General features: G+C 41.2%; 3 protein-coding genes across 3 annotated transcripts in view; 2 read left to right on the top strand and 1 right to left on the bottom strand.

Moving 5' to 3' along the window:
• Positions 1–2,852: 2,852 nt before the first annotated feature.
• LOC141002567 (ATP synthase subunit beta, mitochondrial-like) lies at positions 2,853–6,061 on the top strand. Its single transcript, XM_073473919.1, has 10 exons — positions 2,853–2,994; positions 3,534–3,707; positions 3,790–3,964; positions 4,231–4,352; positions 4,449–4,633; positions 4,738–4,896; positions 4,996–5,118; positions 5,204–5,416; positions 5,513–5,714; positions 5,806–6,061. The coding sequence occupies exons 1-10, from the start codon at positions 2,889–2,891 to the stop codon at positions 5,901–5,903; spliced, it is 1,557 nt and encodes a 518-aa protein (XP_073330020.1). The 5' UTR covers positions 2,853–2,888; the 3' UTR covers positions 5,904–6,061.
• A 109-nt stretch (positions 6,062–6,170) lies between these two features.
• LOC141002568 (coiled-coil domain-containing protein 89) lies at positions 6,171–7,806 on the bottom strand. Its single transcript, XM_073473920.1, has 6 exons — positions 7,343–7,806; positions 6,923–7,053; positions 6,704–6,840; positions 6,542–6,618; positions 6,356–6,455; positions 6,171–6,257 (listed from the first exon to the last, which is right to left on the bottom strand). Exons 1-6 carry the CDS (start codon positions 7,804–7,806, stop codon positions 6,171–6,173), a joined length of 996 nt encoding a protein of 331 aa, XP_073330021.1.
• A 1,992-nt stretch (positions 7,807–9,798) lies between these two features.
• Positions 9,799–22,199, top strand: part of lrp2a (low density lipoprotein receptor-related protein 2a) — a 47,589-nt gene continuing 35,188 nt past the window's right edge. Inside the window, 13 exon segments of the mRNA XM_073473653.1 lie at positions 9,799–9,893; positions 9,895–10,064; positions 14,884–14,991; positions 15,190–15,312; positions 15,769–15,885; positions 16,307–16,417; positions 16,548–16,661; positions 16,786–16,902; positions 17,436–17,579; positions 17,670–17,789; positions 18,370–18,498; positions 19,001–19,170; positions 21,613–21,836. Coding sequence (XP_073329754.1) covers positions 9,799–9,893; positions 9,895–10,064; positions 14,884–14,991; positions 15,190–15,312; positions 15,769–15,885; positions 16,307–16,417; positions 16,548–16,661; positions 16,786–16,902; positions 17,436–17,579; positions 17,670–17,789; positions 18,370–18,498; positions 19,001–19,170; positions 21,613–21,836 — 1,742 coding nt within the window.

The following is a 22,199-nucleotide window of genomic DNA, read 5'->3' on the forward strand; positions in this document are numbered from 1 at the left end:
AGTGTGCAGACATTAACTGGCACAATAAAAGGGTTAAAAGCATTTTTAAGCGGTGTTACAATAAATGGCATTGGTGCCAACATAAATTCCTCAGGTAGGGAGGTTTTAAAGTTAGTGGACCTAATGGCAAAGGCCTGGTCACCTTTGGTCTCTACCCTGGACTCTGGAATGACCGGAACAGCCGTGCCTGGGGATAAAGGGGTGAAAGATGTCAGATTTTCTAAATTCATTGTAAAATGAATGAATGAATGCAATAGTGGACACATGTTACAAAATTGGAAATTAGACCCTGATCTGTTGGTGTTAACAAACAGTGGAAACCTCCACTAGACCAATCAATTAAAATAGGCTAACTTTATTGATAAAAGAGCTACAATATCTCCAAATTACCATCCAGAGTTGTGAGCGATCTTCCTTTTTAGGTTGGAAACAGATTTAAAGAGAGCAGTTAGTACAAGAGCCTCAAACAATGATGTGCTGTTAGTACGCCAGATTTAAAATACCTTTATTGGCTATTGTGATTTGTTTCCTTTAATTACAGCTTTATGAAAAGTGTGTTGCAACCGGCAGGCGAGTGACATGCAGTATATCTTTCAGAAACTAAATAACTGAAAGCTGTAGGTGGTAACTCACGTTTAGGATCCTGAAAGAAGGTCAGCTGACCATTGACTAGTCGAGGTGACCTTTCAGCATACTCCTCCTGGTGTGGTTTAAAGATGGGGCTGGTCCTGTACAGACTTGGCTGAGGATTCATGGAGCTTTTTCTGCCTGCTGTGCTCGAGGTGAGAAGGCTTTGTATTGCAAAGCTCCAGGCAAGAAGTAATTAGAAGAGACTTTTTCTGACACAAAGGAATGTTGCACTGAATCATGGTCTGGCAAAATCCACCCCGTCACTTTGCCGTATGATGAATGACAACCATTCATAGTGCTGCTATGTGCAGCAGCAACATTTGTGAGTTGTGAGAATGATGAAGTCAGATTGACTGTCATGTGTGTCCATCACCTTTTGTTTATGTTCCCAATTATATCTGTGACTACCAGTGATTGCAGAAGATTAGAACTATTTGTAAATGTACCATTTTAAACTGGATAAAACATCATAACTACTGAGGGGACAATGACTGCGACAGTTTTACAGGCCAGAACGAGGTGGGAAAAAAACTTGCAGAGAGACCAGTTGAATCAAAATGACATACTTTTACACACCTGAATGACATTAAAATAAATAATTTTGTAAAAGAAAGACAAGAATTAGAGCAGTGTAGGTCAAAGAAACAGGAATGTAAAATCTTAAAAGGTGATTATTGTTAAGGGTAAAGTTCTCAGAGCCAGATGTTTAAAGGATAACTTGACTCAAAAATGAAAATTCAGTCATTATCTACTCACCTTCATACTGATGGGAAGTCAGGGGAAGTTTCGGAGCTTCACAGCAAAACAGTATGGCAGCATGCTCTTAAACAACTGAAGTAGATTGGGATTTCACAACTGAAATAAACATTAAATGGCTCCATGCAGCTCGTCTGTCTTAATCCACGTCTCTGGAAGATTCAGGTTCCCAATTTTTTTTAGAAAAGACATTATTTACACCCTTACTGTCGAGCTCATGCACACACCTCAGATTGGGTGCACGCTAACTCTTTTAGCTACAGGGAAGATTGCGGCTTAAAAAAGGGTGTAAATAACATCTTTTCAAATCAATTTGGGATCTGGGAGCTTCCAGAGAATTGCATTATGCCGGACAAGTTGTATGGAGCCCTTTAAAAAAAAATTCTGTTGTTTACAAGTTTCAAAACAAGTACAAGAATTATGCTGTTTTATCAATTTTCAATTCAATTCAAAGGGGCTTTATTGGCATGAAAGTTTAACAACAATGTTGCCAAAGCATCTGTCCAAACATTCGGACATAACATAACAAATAACAACACCAAGATTGATTTACATAAATTATATATACAGTATATACAGTGTGTGTGTGTGCGTGTGCCTGCATGTGTGTGTGTGTGTGTGTGTGTGTGTGTGTGTGTGTCGGTTACTCACTGTCCCTCAGGTTGTGGCATGTTGACACATATTGGGCAGCAAGGTATGCCCTATATCTTCAGCTCTTTGAACTCTGAGATTACCGAATTGAATTTATTAAAATAAATGTTCCTGGTTTCGTTGAATGCTTTACATTGTAGGAGAAAGTGCATCTCTGTCTCAACCTCACCTGTCAAGCAGTGACCACATGTTCTGTTTTCTTTTGGTTGCCATGATTTTTTGTGTCTTCCTGTTTGGATTGTCAGTTTGTGGACACTGAGCCTGTACTGCTGTTTTATCACTGATGTACATCTTCACATTAAACACTGTGGGTCTGGATTCAGACTCTTGGTGGAATTTTCCACAAGAGTTAGCCCATACTTCAGGCTATTGACAACTAACTTGCAATTGCAAAACATTTTTAAGACATAATCAGATCGGCCAAATGTCACAGAAACCTAAAATTGACTCTTTATGCAGACACACTGAAATGTTCACAAAAATAAAAGTGACTTCTTGCTGAAAGACAAGGTTACAAAGTTCTTATAGCTTAAAAGATAACCTACTTTTAACCTTTGAGGTAAATTACTTACAGTACTGGTGATTTTACTTGCCACATTTACTATAGTATAGCCTCATGAAACACAAAAACTTCTGCAATATCATCATGCAGCATGAGGGTGGCAGCAGCGGCTTAACCAGAAATCAGGAAGTGTTGGTGTCCTCTGAGCTACACATGAGTGTCTTGGTTTGTGCTGCCCTCTTTCGGTAAGTGAGGGGATAAAAACACAGACTGACAGACTGCGCATGCTCAGACAGGCTGTTGGGCTGAACGGTACAGGATTGTGTGTTCACCTTCAGCCATCTTAACCATGTTGGGAGCTGTGGGACGGTGCTGCAGCGGTGCTCTGCAGGCTTTTAAGCCTGGGGTCAACTCTTTAAAGACAATCAGTGGGAGACATGCGGCCCTTTCTTCGAGTGAGTGAATATACTTTTTAATTATAAACCGACATGTCACCATTAAGTGTGCTTTGGCTTGTTTTTGACGCTAATGTAGCATGCTCAGTGGGTCAGGCCTCAAATTTAGCATGGGGAATCTCCATTCATTTGCCATTAGAAGGTGTTTTTATTTAATTAAAGCAGCTAAAATAGGAACTAAGTAGTTACTTTGTCATATTTGGACTTAAATCACATGTTGTGGCTTCAGTCATGTGTTGGTTCACTGTCTCCATTCAATGACCTTTCCCAGCAACTCGGTACAAGTCAATGTTTCACACTGAACTTACAGCCTGTGAGTTTCAGTGGCATCAAAATATACAAAAATGTTATCCTGAAGCTTCAAAATGTGAAAATGTGTTTTACTTTTTGCTCATTTGTCTTGCAGTTTTTATATATAACATGCATATGATGATTAATGCTTATTCTCTGTAATATGTTTTGATTTCTGCTGTCATATGTAAATTTACTTCTAACATGTCATTAATGTCAATGTCCTTCTCCTGTCATTGTCCTTTCAGGCAGGGGTTACGCTGCCCCTGCTGCTCAGGCAGCACTGGCCAATGGCCGCATAGTTGCTGTGATTGGTGCTGTGGTGGATGTCCAGTTCGATGAAGGCCTTCCTCCTATTCTCAATGCCCTGGAGGTGGCCGGCCGTGAGAGCAGGCTGGTACTTGAGGTGGCACAGCATCTGGGTGAGTGATCCTGGGGTTGAAACATTGCTCTGTTAAGAAATGTAAACGTTGTCCTTATGTCTCTCTTCCTGTGTTTCTGCAGGTGAAAACACAGTCAGGACGATCGCCATGGACGGCACAGAGGGTCTGGTGCGTGGTCAGAAGGTTCTGGACACCGGAGCCCCCATCAGGATCCCTGTGGGCCCTGAGACCTTGGGCAGGATCATGAATGTCATTGGGGAACCCATCGATGAGAGGGGTCCAATTAGCACCAAACAGTAAGTGTTGAGATGGTCAGGATGCTGTGGTTATTCTATATATTTCTGGTCAATAAATGCCACGAAATGACTGAGTATAGTATTTCTTAGCCTTATAACCCTGTCTGTAGGAGCTACAGGCCTATTTCACTTTCTGAGTTTCTGGGTGTAAAGAGTGACTTTGTTGAGGACAATTTTATTTTGTAATTTGTTGACGATTTAAAAATGGGCATATGTCCATTCATATTCTTTTACCATGATCAAAAACATCCTGTATTATTTTGCAGAACTGCTCCTATTCACGCTGAAGCCCCTGAGTTCACAGACATGAGTGTGGAGCAGGAGATCCTGGTCACTGGCATCAAAGTGGTAGATCTGCTGGCACCCTACGCAAAGGGTGGAAAGATTGGTGGGTTGGTCACCTGACACCCTAGATTTTTTGTTTTCACATTTTCATACATGCCTATCTTGATTATTGATCATTGTGCATGTTGTTTTTCTCCAGGTCTGTTTGGTGGTGCTGGTGTGGGCAAGACTGTGCTGATTATGGAGCTGATTAACAATGTGGCCAAGGCTCATGGTGGCTACTCTGTGTTTGCTGGAGTGGGAGAGCGAACCCGCGAGGGAAATGACTTGTACCATGAAATGATTGAGTCTGGTGTCATTAACCTGAAGGACACCACCTCAAAGGTGACGATCTCAATTAGATATTTTTATTTGTTGGAAAACAATTTAGTGTTTCGGGTTCATGTAAATCTACTCTGTGTTAACTTCTGGGGTGATCTTTTTCCCAGGTAGCACTGGTGTACGGTCAGATGAACGAGCCCCCAGGTGCCCGTGCCAGAGTTGCTCTTACTGGTCTGACTGTTGCTGAATACTTCCGTGATCAGGAGGGACAGGACGTACTTCTCTTTATTGACAACATCTTCAGGTTCACCCAGGCTGGATCAGAGGTATGCAATGCTAAATAGATTGTTCCTGATTAGCAGATGTCATCAATAGAACAACACCTTTCTATCTTGCATCTGAGTATTTGTGTCATTGTCCTTCAGGTGTCTGCCCTGTTGGGTCGTATCCCCTCAGCTGTGGGTTACCAGCCTACCTTGGCCACTGACATGGGGACCATGCAGGAGAGAATTACCACTACCAAGAAGGGCTCCATCACCTCAGTACAAGTAAGATGACACAAGACTCTAATCACACGTCAGCACACTCTAATTTTTCCTGATTATTTACACAAAAATTGCTCATTTGTTACAGGCTATCTATGTGCCCGCTGATGATTTAACTGACCCCGCTCCTGCCACAACTTTTGCTCACTTGGATGCTACAACTGTGCTGTCCCGTGCTATTGCTGAGCTTGGTATCTATCCCGCTGTGGACCCTCTGGATTCCACCTCTCGCATCATGGACCCCAACATTGTTGGGGCTGAACACTACGATGTTGCTCGTGGTGTGCAGAAGATCCTTCAGGCAAGCCTAATGTTTGATACTAAGGAATTTTTAATGGTTGTCAATGCAAAAACTAAACGAAAACTTTGTCTAACAACCCAACTGTTCTTTTTTTAGGACTACAAATCATTGCAGGACATCATTGCTATCCTGGGTATGGATGAATTGTCTGAGGAAGATAGGCTGACCGTGGCTCGTGCTCGTAAGATCCAGCGTTTCTTGTCGCAGCCCTTCCAGGTAGCAGAAGTCTTCACTGGCCACATGGGAAAGCTGGTGCCTCTTAAGGAAACAATCAAAGGCTTCCAGAGCATTCTTGGAGGTAGAGTGTTCCACCAACAATTAAACATTTCTTACATGGGGTGAACTTGGTGGACATTTGATTGTAATGGTTATTCTTTTCTCTCTTCAAGGTGAATATGACGCCCTGCCAGAGCAAGCTTTCTACATGGTGGGTCCCATCGAAGAAGTAGTCCAAAAGGCTGAGAAACTGGCAGAGGAGCACTCTTAAGTGATTCGTCCGTAGGGTTTTATGAGATAAACATTTGTACAGTATAATTTCTATTTGAGGAACTTCTAACATGTCATGCTAAGTATGTTGTGTCGTGGTTCCATTTCTCTGGAAAGGTGAGGATGAAATAAAAAGTTTCATTGTGATATATCCCCTTATTTTTTGCCATTTTTCATTATTGGGATTGTCAGTGACCAAATACTCTTGGTGGAAATGATTTTAATGAAAATGTTAGTAAGAGAACATACACTTCCACAATGCCAAAGTTTAGCCCGTCATGTGGAAAAGTTTCTTATTTAACTCTCTTTCTTGTGTAATGAGTTTGGTGCTGTGTTCTTTGAAGGCTTCAAAATCCTGTAAAATGATGACAGAAGTAAATTAGTTGAGAATGTTCTCAGCCATCTATGGGCCATTGTCAATTTCACTTTCCAATATTGTAGATTCCCACAAACCTTTTTGAACATCCTAAATTTTAGTGTTGATTCATCAAGAGCAGACTGGAGAGATGTCACTTTCAGGTCTGCGTTAATGGCTTCTGCTTCCCGTTCAAACCTGAGGAAAGGTCAGCGACAAATATAGACGGGTTGTTACATTACTGAGGATTTTTCTTAAAATAGTAGTGTTGATGCCCAGTTTACCTGTCCTCTGCTTCGACCCGAGCTTTTTTCTCTTCTTTCCATTTCGTCTCCAGCTGCTGGATTTCCTCTTGTTTGTCCTATATTGAAGATATTTTTGCATGACTGGTTCATCTGTGCAGAGCTGTGATTTTAGTTAGTAGAACAAATGCTCTTTAAAATCACCTGTATTACTTTCCCTCTTTCCATAGACAGACTTAATAACTTATCCTTCTCTTTGTTGAGTCTCGTTATGCTTTCTCTCACGTTGTTTTCCTTCAAAGCTTGCTCTTCTTCAGCTTTTTGTAGCTTCAGCTTCAAGTCTGATCATGGGAAAAATGCCAAGAGTTTACAAGTTCTTGCATTTTGTAGCACTTCAGAGAATTATAAACATTAAATACTCACCTTGGCACATCTCTACAACATCTCTTTGCTGTTTCTGAGCATTATGTAATTGATCAAGAAGCGATGCCTCCTTAGCTTGATGCTCAGTTGCTTGTTCCAGGAGTTTTGACTGGCATCTAGCCAATTTCTCCCTTAAACAAAGACGTAAAATATAGTATCAAAACCAATAGTTTTTTTTTTTCAATCAAGGGACTAATCATTAAGTCTATAAAATATTAACAATATTACAATTTCCAGGAGCTCAAGGTAAAGTCTTTTTCACATTTTAAATGCTGTAACTGGTAAATTTTGGGTAGTTTTACAGGATAAATTACTTATAAATATGTCAAAATTACCAAAATTGTTTTTGATCAATTTTCTGTCGATCGACCAATAGATATGTCAGCACTAATATTAACTGACACTGATTCTTCTTCTTACCGATATTCCTTTTCCTTATTTGTGTGTTTCTCCCTCAGCTGTTTGATGTCTTGCAACAGTTTTTGAACGTACACTTCTTTATCTTGCAATTTTTGGGAGAAAAGCGAATCATTTTCTGACTGCAGCTTTTCGTTTTCCAGCTTTAACTGGGCATTATGATTTTTGTGCTCGTCCATGAATGCAATAATTGCTTGATTGTTGGCAGCTAAATCCATGAATCTCTTCTCTATGAGCTCTGCTTTCTTTCTTTCGCCGTCCAGTTCTCTCTGGCCGTCTGTTAGTTGGCCTTCCAGCTCAGTATTGATTTTCTGCTGAGCTTGATATCGATGGAGCAGCTCATCAGCTCGATGTTTTAGTATGCAGATTAGACTTGACTGTTCGTCTATCCTGGACCGCAGCGTCTCTGTTGTATCCTCCACAGAAAGGCTTTGAAGTTTCTCTAGTGACTTCTGAATACAGTCCATATGCTGGGAACAAGAGAAAAAGCAATGTGTTAAAACCTGACAAACAGGCCCCTTTGGCAGCTTCTTAGTGAAGTTACGCTGTGTTTGGACAAGGGCCCGCATGTTACTGTTTTTTTGAGGCCAACACTGACGAGGTTATAAAATCTGATATAGATATTGATAACAGTGGAGAGAAGTGTGATCATGATATCAACTGAAGCGGATATTTTACAAGGGAAAAATAAACTTTTGCTCCCTGGTGGGCAAATTTTGTTATGATATAACTTTTTTTAAACGCCGTCAAAAATTGTTGGTTATGTTTCTATACTTTTACTCATCGGTTGTTTTATTGATTTGCATTTGGTTTGGACAGTCAAGTGACATAACTTCCAAGGAGGAATAGGTATCACTTATTACTAAATATTTACTAAGTAAATAGATATTATTTTTATTAGTTACTTTATTTTTATTAGTTAGTAACCTAGTTGTGTTACTAGTTAACTTAAAGGTAAACTATGTAGTTTTGGGGAAGAAATTTTAATCAGAAAAGAAAGATCTTTATTGGCTGAATTTTATGCCAAAACAAATTAAACAAACAAACTCTTCGTTTTCATGACAAAATAAACTGAATAAACAAACTGACCTTAAAGGGCAACACAATTTCATACTGTGTAACTTTGTTTAAATGTGGCGGACCCTGCCACCTGTCTAGCTTCAAACAGTGTTCTGGGGACCTTATTTTCCTCTGAGAACAGCTTGTTTATTCAGTTATGGAAAAATTGATATTTCTGAGTCTGTATTATTACCTCATTAATATTGTAAATATTAAAATTCTGGGTTTGAATTTCTTCTCCAAAACTACATATTGCTCCTTTAAGGTATTAAGTATGGTGATCACCATGACTGAAGAGAGCGGGAGACGATAAAATTGAAGACATTAAAATCTCTATAATACCAGTCGTATGCGATAAAAGACAATGTGTGAAGGTAAGTGAGATATTCTTGACATTAACTGTGTATTTAGGACACAGCTAGCCTTAACCAGCGAGTTAGCTAAACTAGCTAACGATGTTATCAGTCAAGTTGTACATACCTCCGTCGTCCTGTCTTCCAGCTTCATGAATTTTTCTGCATTTCTCTGTGGAGTTGCCATGATGACTAACAATTAAATGTAAAGTACTTCCTGTCGGTTTCACATGGGGAAAAAAAACCCACACTTCCTCAAGAGACTCGGTTCCTCATTTCGGAGAAAGCATCTCCGAAGTTTCAGTTGCTCGGTCGCTAATGGCAACTACCGCAGAGCTGGACTCTCCTGAGATTTAGCAGCAGAGCAGGTGAAGACGTGTCGGTGTCGCCGCTCGGCCACATGATGGAGGTGTTGGGCTTTATATCAGCCGCTAGGTGCTGTGAAGGTATGGGCCATCTCGAAAAGACACGGTGGAAGAAGCAGCAGTACTTTTACTCGGGTGCATATTTGTTTTGGAGTATTGAAATTGTGTGAGGCGATTGTCTCTATGGTCGCTGTTCATGTTGAGACCTTTCGGCGCCATTAATGCAACTGTTTTATTCACAAGTCATTTGTGTATCTAATCTTTAGGGAAAATGTTAATAGCCGATTCCTATCGATCTAAAGAGCGCACAAATAATTTAAGGCATTTCCACTTTTTTTTTTAATTTTTTTTTTAGCTTTGGTTACATGTGTAAAACACTTGACAATGTCCTGCCATTTTCTTGTCGTAGCTTTATCAAACTTGATGTGTGTAAAACAAGGCTCCATGCTCGGACTCGGACCAGAGACATCGGGTTTAACGTGACTCGTCTGTGCCTTCAGGTCACCCTAACTTGCCGCTTCCCGTAGTTTTACTTTGTTATTGCTGACATCATTATCTTCCCTCAAAGCGGCCGTAGAAACCCCCGTGCTTTCCCGACTGCGGGGGCAAATAAACAGTGATGATAGCCCGCTGTGAGTGAAAAATCACTGGCACACAGGACAAGTCGGACCTGCTTGGTATTATGCAGATTCCAGGGCCAGAGGGATTTATCCGGAGGGCCGAGGCTGGCTTGGGGGAGCGGCTGTCCTGGCCTTTGTGCACGCCCCTTTTCATCAACTAGCGGGCCAAGAAAGACAGACAGAAGAAAGCAACAGCATCCCAGCCCCAGTCCCTACAGCTCCTCCATCTGCACAGCGGAGCTGGACGGACCAGCCAGAATGTGGAGAGCAGTGCTACTTAAACTCTTCCTCGTCTTCATATGCTGTGTTAGATGGTGCCACTCTGAAGGTAAGTGGTGTGATAGGCCTATATGTATATATTTTATATTTTTTTTATATATATTATATTTTTTTCTGCTCACACATGCTGTCAGCTGAGTGATTCATTGAGGACCTGCAGAGTTGTGCTACGAGTGATTCACCCTGTGCACTTGTTGCTCATCAAAACAAACCAGCTTTTGAGCTTTTGTTGCTGATTTTAATGTATTTTTCTTGAACAAAGACGAGAAAGTATCCATCCAACGAGTAACAGTTCAGCTATGACAGGAATCAAAGTGGATAAATCAACTAAACGCATGGAAATAACCTTGCTGATGATTCAAAAAGCCACTTATTTTTTTATTTTTTATTTTTTTTTATAATTGAACCACCCATTCCCCTTCAGTAATTTTGGTGAGGCCACTCGGTAAAGTAAGTCTGGCTCCAGAGCTACATGTTTTGCCACATAGTATTACTTTAAAGGTTGAGCACAAAGCCTTCCTCACACAGATTGGAAGTTCTCTTGAGGAACTTTTGCCTGAGCTTTACTGTTGCTAGGTAACAGAAAAGAGCATGTGACTTACAGACAATCTGTGAGGACTGAGAGCCACTGGTACAAATCTCATTCAGTGGAGCAGATTTTATGCCGCAAACCACTGATTCAGACTTGATTCCATGCTCGAGGAAGAACTTAATTCTCTAATGTACAACGGGGGCAGATAAAATGCTCAGATACTGCTCTTTAAACATGACAGTCTTGTGTTTGTCTCCTGTGTTTGTAGCCCAGCTAGAGCCTACTTCTCAAATTGTAATCTGCTTTCTTTTTGCTCAACCCTTAGTATGTAAGCTCCTTAGTGTGAATCAAGCAACTAATTACACTGCAGCTGCCGCAGAAAGGAACCATTTCGACCTAAGGGGCAGTTTGGAGTAAAGGAAAAATTGTTTTACCAAGAGTAGGATCATGGCTATGGTTTACTTATTTATTTATAGTGAAATATCCTGGACTATTTCCTCAGTGGCTAACAGATGCACAAAAAACAGAAAAGGTGGACTGTCCATGCCAAAAGACAATATAACAGTGTTGACACTGAGACTGTAGCATTTAGAAAATTCACTTGGCATTTCCTTTGAAGTGCAGCAGTCAGAGTACTTGTTGCTGAAATATACTGATGACAACTGAGGTGTACAAAGTGATGACTTGACTAAAACCACAGACTGAGTAGACTTTGTCAGCATGTTCACGGTTGATCACTAGCTTGGATTTGTTGTGATTAACAGGCAGTGATGTAGACTGCTTAAAAGAAATTCACAGCGCTTCCTGAAGGCTTTCCGGTGGTGTGTGAATCAGACTGAAAGATGTCTCAATCATATGCCCGGAAAGATTAGTAATGGTTTATATTTGTAGTTTTACTGTGAGAGTACGTGGTACTTTCTCTAATCTCTGCCTGATCCTCCACAAGAATCCTTTAGTTTGATAATTGTTTCGTCCATGACCTTCTGTCACACATTATCCAGCCCTTGTTGTTGATACTGTTGCAGAGTGCTTACACTGGCATTAATAGCTAATGTGTCACTCTGAGGGGATTTAATGGTGCTGGTTTGTTAACTATCTTCTGCTGTTTTTGCTGTTCCAGACATGTTTTGGCAGTAAATTGAGTTGTTTTTCCCCATTAATCATTGGCCAGTGCAATCTTAATAACCTATTAAGTGCACAGTAAGAACTTTAATGGTGTTACCAATTAGGTTTTTATTATTATGAAACAGACTAACGACTAGTTTTTTGTTCAGGTGTCGGGCTAGACTGTCTTGAGTCTGTAATGACATCGTTAATATGTCTTCTGTTACGTTCAGACTTTACAATGCACACAAACTTGGCCAGCACGTGCATTTTAAACCTCACACATGCCGGCTTCTTTCCGGTGTGGGAGCCTAAATCCTTGTGCAACAGTTACACTGCGTTAGAAACAGGAACACAGTTGGCACAAACGGAGAGCAAATCCTTTCTTTTCCTGCAGCTCCCCAAGTCTAGGTTACAGACACTGAGGATGGAGTTTAGCCTCCAGTAAACAGTTGGTGAACTGAGACTTACTGTACAGATAAAGAATAAGTCGTCCAGTGACTCATTGCATTGTGACAGCTTAATCTATGTCCCTTTTCACTCATATATTTGTTGAGACACATACCAAAAATCATGTAGAGTATTCCTCAGTTCTAACCAGACTGAGGCTTTATTCCTCACTCTATTTATTCCTCCCTTTTGCTCCCATGCCACTGCCAAAGCCCCTTGGTTTTTCACTGTTTTGTGTGTAGCAGTAAGAGCCAAAGTCACTTGTTTGGCAATTGACTGCATTCTGCTGCATTGATTTCCATATGAAATAGGCAGCAGCACTCCGCTCTGACAGCGTGGACGGGTCCAGCGTTTCATGCTGCCAGCAGCCGTTTTCTCCACTTTTCTTACACACACATTCAGCGAGTGCAGAGGGCAGCGCCAAAACAAGACGGTATTGATGAAAGCTCGAAGACATCTTTCAGGCGCCCCACGTGACGAGAGAGAGATGTTTCAGCGTGGACAGGTGTTTTCTTAATGGGTGGCTGTGAGAGGGGAGCTTAGTTTCCACTTTTTTTTTTTTAACCTTATCAGAGGAAGTAAGCCTTACTGTACTCTGCTTTCTGCTGCCCACCTCTAAAGTGGCTTTTTTAGGGTGACACTTCCAGTTATGAGTTCGCTTCCCTGCTGGCACCTCTTTTGTGCCATTGTGATTTCACTGTGGGGTATAAGGCGATTGGGGGGCTTCATTCTAATGAAAATTCCTCTACTGCTCTTCTTTGTTGGGCAATAGTAGGGCGTCCTTATCTTCCTGCATGGATAGTGCGGTGCTCTCTCCTGCTGTGGGTTTAAGTTGCTAATTAGGAAAAGACAAGGCTAAAAAAGAAGGGAAAGGAAAACATGAAATCACAAGAACGCTCAAACAAAAAGCACCGATCATCAGACTCAGATTAAACATTCTTATTCGCAGATTTGCACCCTGGCCTTTGTCTTCTATAATATTGTCTGACATAGTGAAATTGTGACAGGTTTTAAAGGATGAAGACATCAAAATTTGTGGATTAAGGGACAGATACAAAGAAGACGTTCTTTTCAGCATGTAAGAAGAACCCTCGCACAAGATAGTGCTGCTGAAAGGTTCAGCTTCAGTGTATCTGTCACCTTTCCCAGAAGTAATGCTGTCAGGAAACACTGGCTGCATTTGAAAGCCTCCAGCAGATTGGTTTCTCCTTGGCATATGTGGTTTTAAATTGTCAGCCTAGGCAATGTATGGCAGCTATAAGCGTTTTGATCTTTCCCAAAGCAGATTCTGATAGTGTTACATCATATTTTATTGTAATGTTACATAGTCCCCATTTTAATGACACCATCTTTCTCTTTTTTTTGAAACTTTATCGTCCTGTACAGACAATGGTTTTGTGTCTGCACACTCAAAACCTGAATATATTGAATGTGTCCTGCATAGTTGAGGGAAATTTCATATTTTGTGTTTGATAAAGCGCATCTCTTAGCTGTTTGCATACTGTATGCAACAGTTGCCACTGCTGCCATGCTATAGATGATGCTGAAACCTTCACTGCCTTGCAACAAAGGCCCCCTTTGAGCAGATTGTGAGCAATTTTATCATTAGTAAACTGAGCAGGAAAAAAAGGTTTGCCTCCTGGGTAGCTGCAGAAGGAGTTAAATACGCAGCTTGATTTACTGGGTTGGTCATAAAGCAGTTTGGTGGTTTGATGCAAAGCTTTTAGTGTAGTAGCACAGGCAGTGACCCTTTCTTTAAAAGGGAACATTATATAAAGGAGATGATAAACATCTGACTGTAAATACAATCAAAGTCTCATACACACAGCATTTATCAAACCAATAGGTTTTTGCTTTGTAGATTAATTATTTCCAGTAGTTTACCATAAAGACTCATTTCTTTGCTCAGGTCAACAATGCACATGATGGCATACATTTTTTAACAGTTTTTTTTTTACAGATTGTCTCTATATTTTCTTGTAACTAGTAACTTCAAACCATTATAGTGGAATTGCAGAGCTATAGATAAGGGGTACTTAGACTAACTCCAATGTCTTGCAAGTGTAGTAAGCTATTTGATCAAGAAGGAAGAATGTTTCCAAATTGCTGGATAAGACAGGACAGAGATAGACCACCGACCCCAAGCGTGCACCACCAATCACCACCTCACAGCTCTCTTCACGAAGAATTTGGGTTGAAATTGCTGCGGTACCACCCAGTACCACTATTTATTCCAATTACATTTCAGACCGGACAAGATCAGCGTATGCCATAAATCAGGCTGTCAGAGAGACAATCAGAATTACGCATTCCTATTTGGACGGGTCTGATGGAGTGCTCTGCCACTGAACTATGCTGCCTGAATCAATCTCCCCTGGAAAACGTCTGGGAAGGTAGAGTGGTGGTGCCTTATCTCTACAGATGCCACTCACGAGAACATCAAAAGGAGGCTCGCGATGAATGCGGTGAAGGTTGTGTAACTGTTGGGGGGGGATGGCTGGCACGCTTGTCTCCAAGGCTTGTCAATGCTGTTAAAAACATGCTTCATCAGTAAAAGGCATCCATACCCCCATATGCAATGTTCCTGGTAAATATAGTGGCTAGTATTTAAGAATTTATCAATTCTTAAAAGCTTTTTTCCCCATCAAGGGTCCTTGAGGAGAAGAATGTACAGGAAGACAAGTTTCGGACATAATTAAATAAAAATAACAATGGAAAAATCAATGATGGAAAACACTTTGGATAAAAGCTCTAATAGCATGTACATTTTGATTGTGTGTAGGATGTGAATTGGGGCAGTTCCGCTGCGGGACAGGCCGATGTATACCAGGTGACTGGCACTGTGATGGCACATCAGACTGCGTGGATGACTCTGATGAACACGACTGCCGTGAGTTACTCATTATATCACACAGGGTTGGGATATATAGTGGTGGACGAAACACTCAGATCCTACACTTCAAATTTATTTTATCATCGACAAAATAGACTTAAAGTATTGATAGTCAAAATGTACCTCTATAGTTTCATAAAATTGAAACAAGGAAATACTAAAAATAAATGAAATGCTCTCTGTGTGTTCCCACAGCTCAGGTAACATGTGATGAAAGTCATTTCCAGTGTTTGAGTGACGGCGAGTGTATCCCCGATGTGTGGGTGTGTGATGATGAGGAGGACTGTGAGGATGGCTCAGACGAGAGGCAACACTGCCGTAAGTACATTTTTTTACATCATGAGCATTTCTTCAAGGGAATATGTATATGTTTGATGGTAAATATATCAAGTCAATATTCTAATTGTCTTTCAGATATGTAGTTTTTAATATTTTCCATTGCACATATAGATATTATCTGCTTGGTCCAGTGCCTCATTGAAACTACTGTATATCACACTTGTTTTAACTGAATTATTTAAATCCAGGATATAATTTTTATGGCTGCACAATTAGATTTAATATTCCTAGATGTGTTAATGAAGGTTTGAATGATAAGATCTTTAAGATAGACCCACCAAATACAAATACTGGACTGAGGAAGTTAAAGAATTAGATGATTGTTCAGTTCTTATAGCTACTGTTAAAGTAGAACAAACTTTTAGTTGCATATGAAAATTATATGAATAAAACCTTTACTATGTGCTGCTAAGTCACTGTCCAATCTGTCACCAGCTGGAAGGACGTGTACCAGCGGCCAGTTCAGCTGTAGTAACGGGGCATGCATCCCAGGAGAGTACCGATGTGATCGTCTGTCGGACTGCTCAGATGGGTCTGATGAGAGAGACTGTCGTAAGTCTTCTCCAGGGTGGTTTCCCTTTTTTTTTTCTTTTTTTTTTTAACTCAGGCTCCTGTGGCATTTTAATCAATTTGTTAAGATTAAGAGGCTTGCTGACTGACAGAATGGGCCACAATATGCTTCTTGTTGTCAGAGGTTGATTGCAGATTCCTTGGTGGATTAGTCAAGCTGAAGTTCAGCTGCTATGCCATTATTGTGCCGACATGGTAGACTCGCAGCACTACACACTGTGGTAATCTCACAATTGCATAAAGAGCGCTGTGGCGACTGCTGTTGTTATGGTGTGAGCCTTAAATTTGAGTCACTTATCCTTCCCATTCGCCAAGCTTCTCACATTTTAAAAGCTGAAAAGAGCACAGCTGTCAGGCCGATTTGAGTACATAGTGTGGCCCTGATGATGATTTAATCTTTCAGATTACCCCGAGTGTGCACAGCTGAGGTGTGCTAATGGGGCCTGCTACAACCTGACCCAGCGATGTGACCATGTACTTGACTGCCGAGATGGCTCTGATGAGGCCAATTGCAGTAAGAAGCCAGATTCTTGAACAGCTCAAGTGGAGGTTTTTTTCGAGCCTTCCAAAATATGCAATGCCATCAGCAGCATGACGTCATCACCAAAGTTTTTTTTCCCCTTTTTCTGATGTGTTTTCTTTAGCACAGCACTGCAATACAGGCCTGTTCCAATGTCATAACGGGGTGTGTGTTCCTCAACGCTATGTCTGTGACCATGACGATGACTGTGGAGACCGAAGTGATGAGCTAAACTGCAGTATGTAGCCTCTATCTTTAATCAAACCCACTGTCTGTCTTATGCCGCTCATCTTCACCAAGATGTACTTGTAACTTACTCTCTGATCCTTTCTGTGTATTAATATTCTCCACTTCACCTGCAGCATATCCCACATGTAGAGGGAACTACTTCACCTGCCCCAGTGGCCGCTGTATCCACCAAGTCTGGGTTTGTGATGGAGAAGACGACTGTGAGGACAATGCAGATGAAAAAGGCTGTGGTATGGACACAATAGTTCGAAAGGAAATTCATAAATTTAGTCAAAAATGTTTAGCTGGTTAAGGAACACTAGAGAACACACTCAAGCTCTCTGTGTGAACCTGATTCATCTCCAGTCTCCATGGTTGGTTTGTGCTTGCAAGACACTATGCCTGTGCTCCTTTAAGTGTGTTATTCAAATGCCTCTTTGTGGCACAAGATCGCGCAGCCCCCCAAAGGGCTTTAGAATTCCTCCACACGGCTGTGAAGAGTGTGTGTTTTTAGAGGATGGGCTGCAGAAGCCCTCTGAGCCCCCATGTGACCCCCTCAAAGCTCCACTCCCCTGCATCGATTTAAAGTGACAGTAATTTCCCTGACAATGAAGTCCCAGTGACAGTTTTTGTTAAGACCAGCGCTGCATTCCTGTGGAGATATAACTGCCTGTAATACACACTGAATATATTTTAATTCCTAACAGTCTAACTTGTGTGAAACTCTCATTTTTCTATGTGTGAGCTTGCACAGACAAAATTGATGGATATGTTTTGTCTGCAGATAACGTCCAGCGGGAGTGTTACCCAGGAGAGTGGCCCTGCCCATCCTCTGGCCTGTGTATCCCCATGGATCAGCTGTGTGATGGAACAGCTCACTGTCCCGAGGGAGAGGATGAAACTAACACCACTGCTGGGCGCAACTGCAGTTAGTACCAACACAACTAACGTCAAGTACACATCATGACATCCAATATCACCATGTTATCGTCACTTATCTGGTTTCTGCTTCGGTCAGGTATCTGGAGATGTGCCTCTCTGAGCTGTGAGCATCGTTGTCATGCTTCCCCTGATGGAGGGACCTGTTCTTGTCCTTCTGGATACATTGTCAGCAGCAACAATAGTCGCTCATGTATAGGTATATATCCTTCATTGACTTTACATCACACTTGCTCAATGATTGAGATTTTTTCCTCATATAAACGATGTAAGGATATGTTGGGCTATTCAGTGCTTTTTTATGAAACTTTGGCCCAGTAACTGAGACAAGCAGTAGATAGTGCTGGAAACCTTTTCCCCTTTCATACCTTTTTATTTTGGTATGAGTTTTCTCCTTAACATGCTGTTTACAACAGAGATACTCAGTCACAGGATACCAGAAATACACAGAAAAAAAGCCTTTACCCAAATAAGACTTTAACTTTTAAACCATGAAACTGGATTCTTATTCTGGTCAGAGCCTAATCAACTCAAATCAGGTTTGCAAGATCTGCAAGTGCACATGAAATCTGATTTTTTTGTTTGGACTCAAAAGTACAGCACTCATACTGTTTGTACTCGTAGCTGAGTTTAAAAGAAATGAAGTGGAGGGATGGAAATGTTTTGTTGATTTATATCTAATCACAGCTTTATGTTGTCCTAAAAATGTGTAATCTGACTCAGATAAACAATTCAGAGTTTAATCCTCATCTGCTGTGACTTTTGATCTGATGCTGAAGACTTTGACGACTGTTCAAGATGGGGCGTGTGTGACCAGCTGTGTGAGGACCGCATAGGCTCCCATCGCTGCAGCTGTCGAGAAGGCTATACCCTGGAGCAGCACAGATACTGTAGGGCTGATGTCTCAAGTGAGTGTCATTTCCTCTCAGATTAAACAGATCGTCTTAACATACAGTACGCTCACATTTTAAATGTGTGACTGATCCATCCAAATAAGGCCCATTAGCATAGCCCCCTTTCCTGTTTGCCAACCACCGCGGCTGCCTTACTGAGCGTCTGCACTTCTTTCTGGTGCATTGTTGCGTACTGAATGTTGTTTTAGTTAGTCTCTTGCCTTTGTGGAACATAGAAAGAGTGTTGACTGAGAGGCCGACCTCTCTGCCTTTAGCTTTGGTGAAAAGAGTGTGTAATGATAGCGGCTAGAAAGTACTCTACCTTCATTAGTCTGAGTCAGGGATCTGAATTAATGTGTGCTACATTCTGTAACTTTCCACTGATATTTTAGTTGAGCAAACATACTAAAAGATTGATGTCTTTTTTAATACAAATCATGCTCTGGTTCTAACCTGAAATTAATTAACTTCTTCATGCTGTGTTTTGTAACTAACTGGTTTTTTGTTTCCTTTGCAGCTGGAGTCCCTTACTTGATATATTCTAATGGCAGAGACCTGCTAATAGGCGACATCCATGGCAACAACCTTCGCACTTTGGTTAATTCACAGAACAGAGGGGTTGCAGTGGGAGTGGACTTCCATTATAATCTCCATAGGATCTTCTGGACAGACACCATTCAGAATAAGGTATTTTTTAAAATCTAATTTCCTTTTTATTTGTACCTATTTACTGCATTGTGTGTCACCATATTAAGAGTTTACAGGGAGTAGACCAGTTTCTTGTTTGAGGAAGTACTTGAGTCAGACTGGGACTGGCCAGGACGGAATTCTTCCAGTTATCCTTTAAAATATCCGCAATGTTGATACTATAATAATGGGATAGCTGTTGGCTCCTTTTCGGCTGGGTCTTAATGAAGGGAAGTAGATGTGGAATGGAATCCAAATGGCCTAATCTTGAAACCTGTCTGATAGGCTGGTATGATGTTCACATACCAGGGTGCAATTTTTGTAACTGGATCTTGTTGGAAGTAATCATGCTGTATTTGTTTTCAGTGGCACTGTCCATCTATATGCATTCTTTGGCCAGCTAAAAAGTCTTTGTTCAGGCCTATGCTTTGGCTCCTCAATGGTTTGAACTGGAGCCACTGGGCTGAAAAGCGAGGACATATCTGTGACTGGGCATCTGTGTATATCAGCCAACTCTATGGCAGCATGTCAGATTAGATGGAGGGAAAGCAAAAACAGGGCATGTGAATGCAACCAGAAAGGTTAAACTACCAGGCTATTTCCACATCTTCAGTTTCTCTTTAAACAGGTCAGTTGAAAATCCTGCTTTTTAGACGTCTGGATCTTGTTTCAAAAGAAGCAGAGCTGCTAAGAGCAGTACCCCCTTAACCAGCTGCATGGTGCCAAGGTTTTCAGTCTGAGAAACTAGTGCCACCATAGTATTGGTTGAGTGGCAGGTTCAGAAACCCACTTTACAGTCTTCACAAAAGTGTAACAAGAAAACAAAACAAAGGCAAGCTTTTAATAAGCAAAGCTGAATAACAAACAATGGGGAAATACAGAAAAACTAAAAGGGAACAAGTAGACAAACACAAGGTAACAACTAAAGGCGAAACACGAAGTACAAACCAAAAGTAAAGTACAAATCAATAGAGAAACCAAAAACCAAAACGAGAAACATACCATACTGGAAACATGAGGAGACACTGGAGACATGAGGAAACACTGAGGACGAAGCTGGGAGCCAAGCACGGGGAAAGACAAACCAAGACGGAGGATGACGGATGAAAACGGACACAGGCTAACACAGGCTACGAGCTAACACGAAGGCTAACACAAAGAAGGTTGGGAAGGCACGGAAACAGGAGCGGGACATCAAAGGATGGGACACGAAGCAACACTGACCAAGACATAGGGAAAACGAAACAATCTGACAAAGACATGAGGGAGAACAAAGGCTATATACAGAGACAACACTAATGAGGGGATGAGAAACAGGTGGAGTGAGGAGGGACACGGACAGGTGAGGGAATAAACGGAGAAACACAGGAAACAAACCAAACAGACACTGAACCATGACAAGATGCCCACTTTTACTCAGAACAAGGACTGTGGGTTTCCTCTCTTGTCACTTACATTGTAATGTCAGAAATCCTGTCTTTCATGAAGCTCTTTGTGGCCAGTATAGAAAGGATGACAGTTACATTGAACAACTATAACAGCACTCAGAGAGCTGCTGAGCGCTGCTAAGGCCAATAGTCCACTCTTCTCTGATGTGCAAGCTACTATATCTGTCTGGATATATATCCAAAACTATTAGAATTATGTCAAAATATAGTTGTCGTGTCTTGCAATGTAAACGAAAGTGAAAAATAATTATTGTATCCGGCCCGTGGCTTGGATCCGCTCCAAAATTGAATGGGTTCTTCCTTGTCAAAGGCTGCATCTTTCTACTAAGTTTAATGAAAATTGGGCTAGTAGTTTTTCTGTAATCCTGTTGACAAATGGACAAAGAGACAAGTAAACTGAACCGAAAGCATAACCTTGTGGAGGTCACAATACTTTCAATGTACCTACCAAGAGTAAACCCACTGGTTTGGTTTGTGAACTACGATTTTGAAACTTCGAATTTGGCATTATGGTTGTCGCCATCTTGGTTATTCAGAGCCGTGAAGCATACACTGCTTTATCATCTATTTTACTCTAAATAGGACCGTTATTTACAAAATGAAAGTCATGCTGTATTAAAGAAGACTTGAAACTAGAAATTGAGACCACAAACTCACTAGGAAACTGTTTAACAAGGTAATAAATAAAGTGAGCAGTAGGGTCTTATCCTCAAGCTTCCTAAGCTTTCCTAAGCTTTCATACAATCAGACTTTTTTTAAAACCAGTGGTTTCGCCCCTGCTGGCAATTAGAAAGAATGCAGTTTTAAGGCATTTCCGTGTAAACCTCACTTTCGAGATGCAGAAGCAGTCAGTGGTACCTACAGGCATCTGTATAATGTATTAAGATAAACTTGAAAAACCGTAACATAATCCTTTAATATCTTTCCTCATATCTAAAGGCACTGACCACCTAAGGACTAATTTCTTGTCAACAATGGTGTCTTTTGTGTACAGGTGTTTTCTGTGGATATGGACGGTTCCAACATGCAGGTGGTTTTAAATGTATCAGTTGACTACCCTGAGAACCTGGCAGTGGACTGGGTGAACAATAAACTGTATGTGGTGGAGGCCAGCGTCAACAGGATTGACATGGTGGACTTTGATGGAAGTAACCGGGTCACACTCATCACTGAAAACCTCGGAAACCCTAGAGGAGTAGCCGTGGACCCCACTGTCGGGTAAGCATGTCTCCCAATTTCCATTCATTCATCTAGCTACACACTCCAAAACCACACATACAGTATCTGTCGTGCTCCGTTGGCATGGAATAATGGGGGGTGTGTGTGAGATTAGCAGATTGCCCTGGGTGGATTAGTGAGGAGCAATGTAAGTGATGACCCTCATTGTAATCCAATAGTATAGTTCAAGGGGGGAGGAGAGCCAGGTGGCTGCAGATAAATTGCTTATTGGAAATTAATGTATAGCTCTTTGGTGAGATGCACAGCCACCCACTTTGCGGCATAATGCCAGGGATGCTCGACTTAATTAACAAGAGGGAAGTCTCCTATAGTGAATACATGTAATGTTAATTCCCAGCTGGA

This window comes from Pagrus major, chromosome 9 (assembly GCF_040436345.1).
Source record: "Pagrus major chromosome 9, Pma_NU_1.0".
NCBI lineage: Eukaryota > Metazoa > Chordata > Actinopteri > Spariformes > Sparidae > Pagrus > Pagrus major.

What these genes read in the sequence shown, in the direction of transcription:
- LOC141002567 (XM_073473919.1), top strand. Translation starts at nt 2,889, where the DNA reads ATGTTGGGAGCTGTGGGACGGTGCTGCAGCGGTGCTCTGCAGGCTTTT. An exon ending in ACATGCGGCCCTTTCTTCGA is followed by an intron (nt 2,995 to 3,533) that starts GTGAGTGAATAT and finishes TTGTCCTTTCAG; the next exon opens with GCAGGGGTTACGCTGCCCCT. An exon ending in CGCAAAGGGTGGAAAGATTG is followed by an intron (nt 4,353 to 4,448) that starts GTGGGTTGGTCA and finishes GTTTTTCTCCAG; the next exon opens with GTCTGTTTGGTGGTGCTGGT.
- LOC141002568 (XM_073473920.1), bottom strand. Translation starts at nt 7,806, where the DNA reads ATGGACTGTATTCAGAAGTCACTAGAGAAACTTCAAAGCCTTTCTGTG. An exon ending in AATAAGGAAAAGGAATATCG is followed by an intron (nt 7,054 to 7,342) that starts GTAAGAAGAAGA and finishes TCTTTGTTTAAG; the next exon opens with GGAGAAATTGGCTAGATGCC. An exon ending in TGTTGTAGAGATGTGCCAAG is followed by an intron (nt 6,841 to 6,922) that starts GTGAGTATTTAA and finishes TCCCATGATCAG; the next exon opens with ACTTGAAGCTGAAGCTACAA.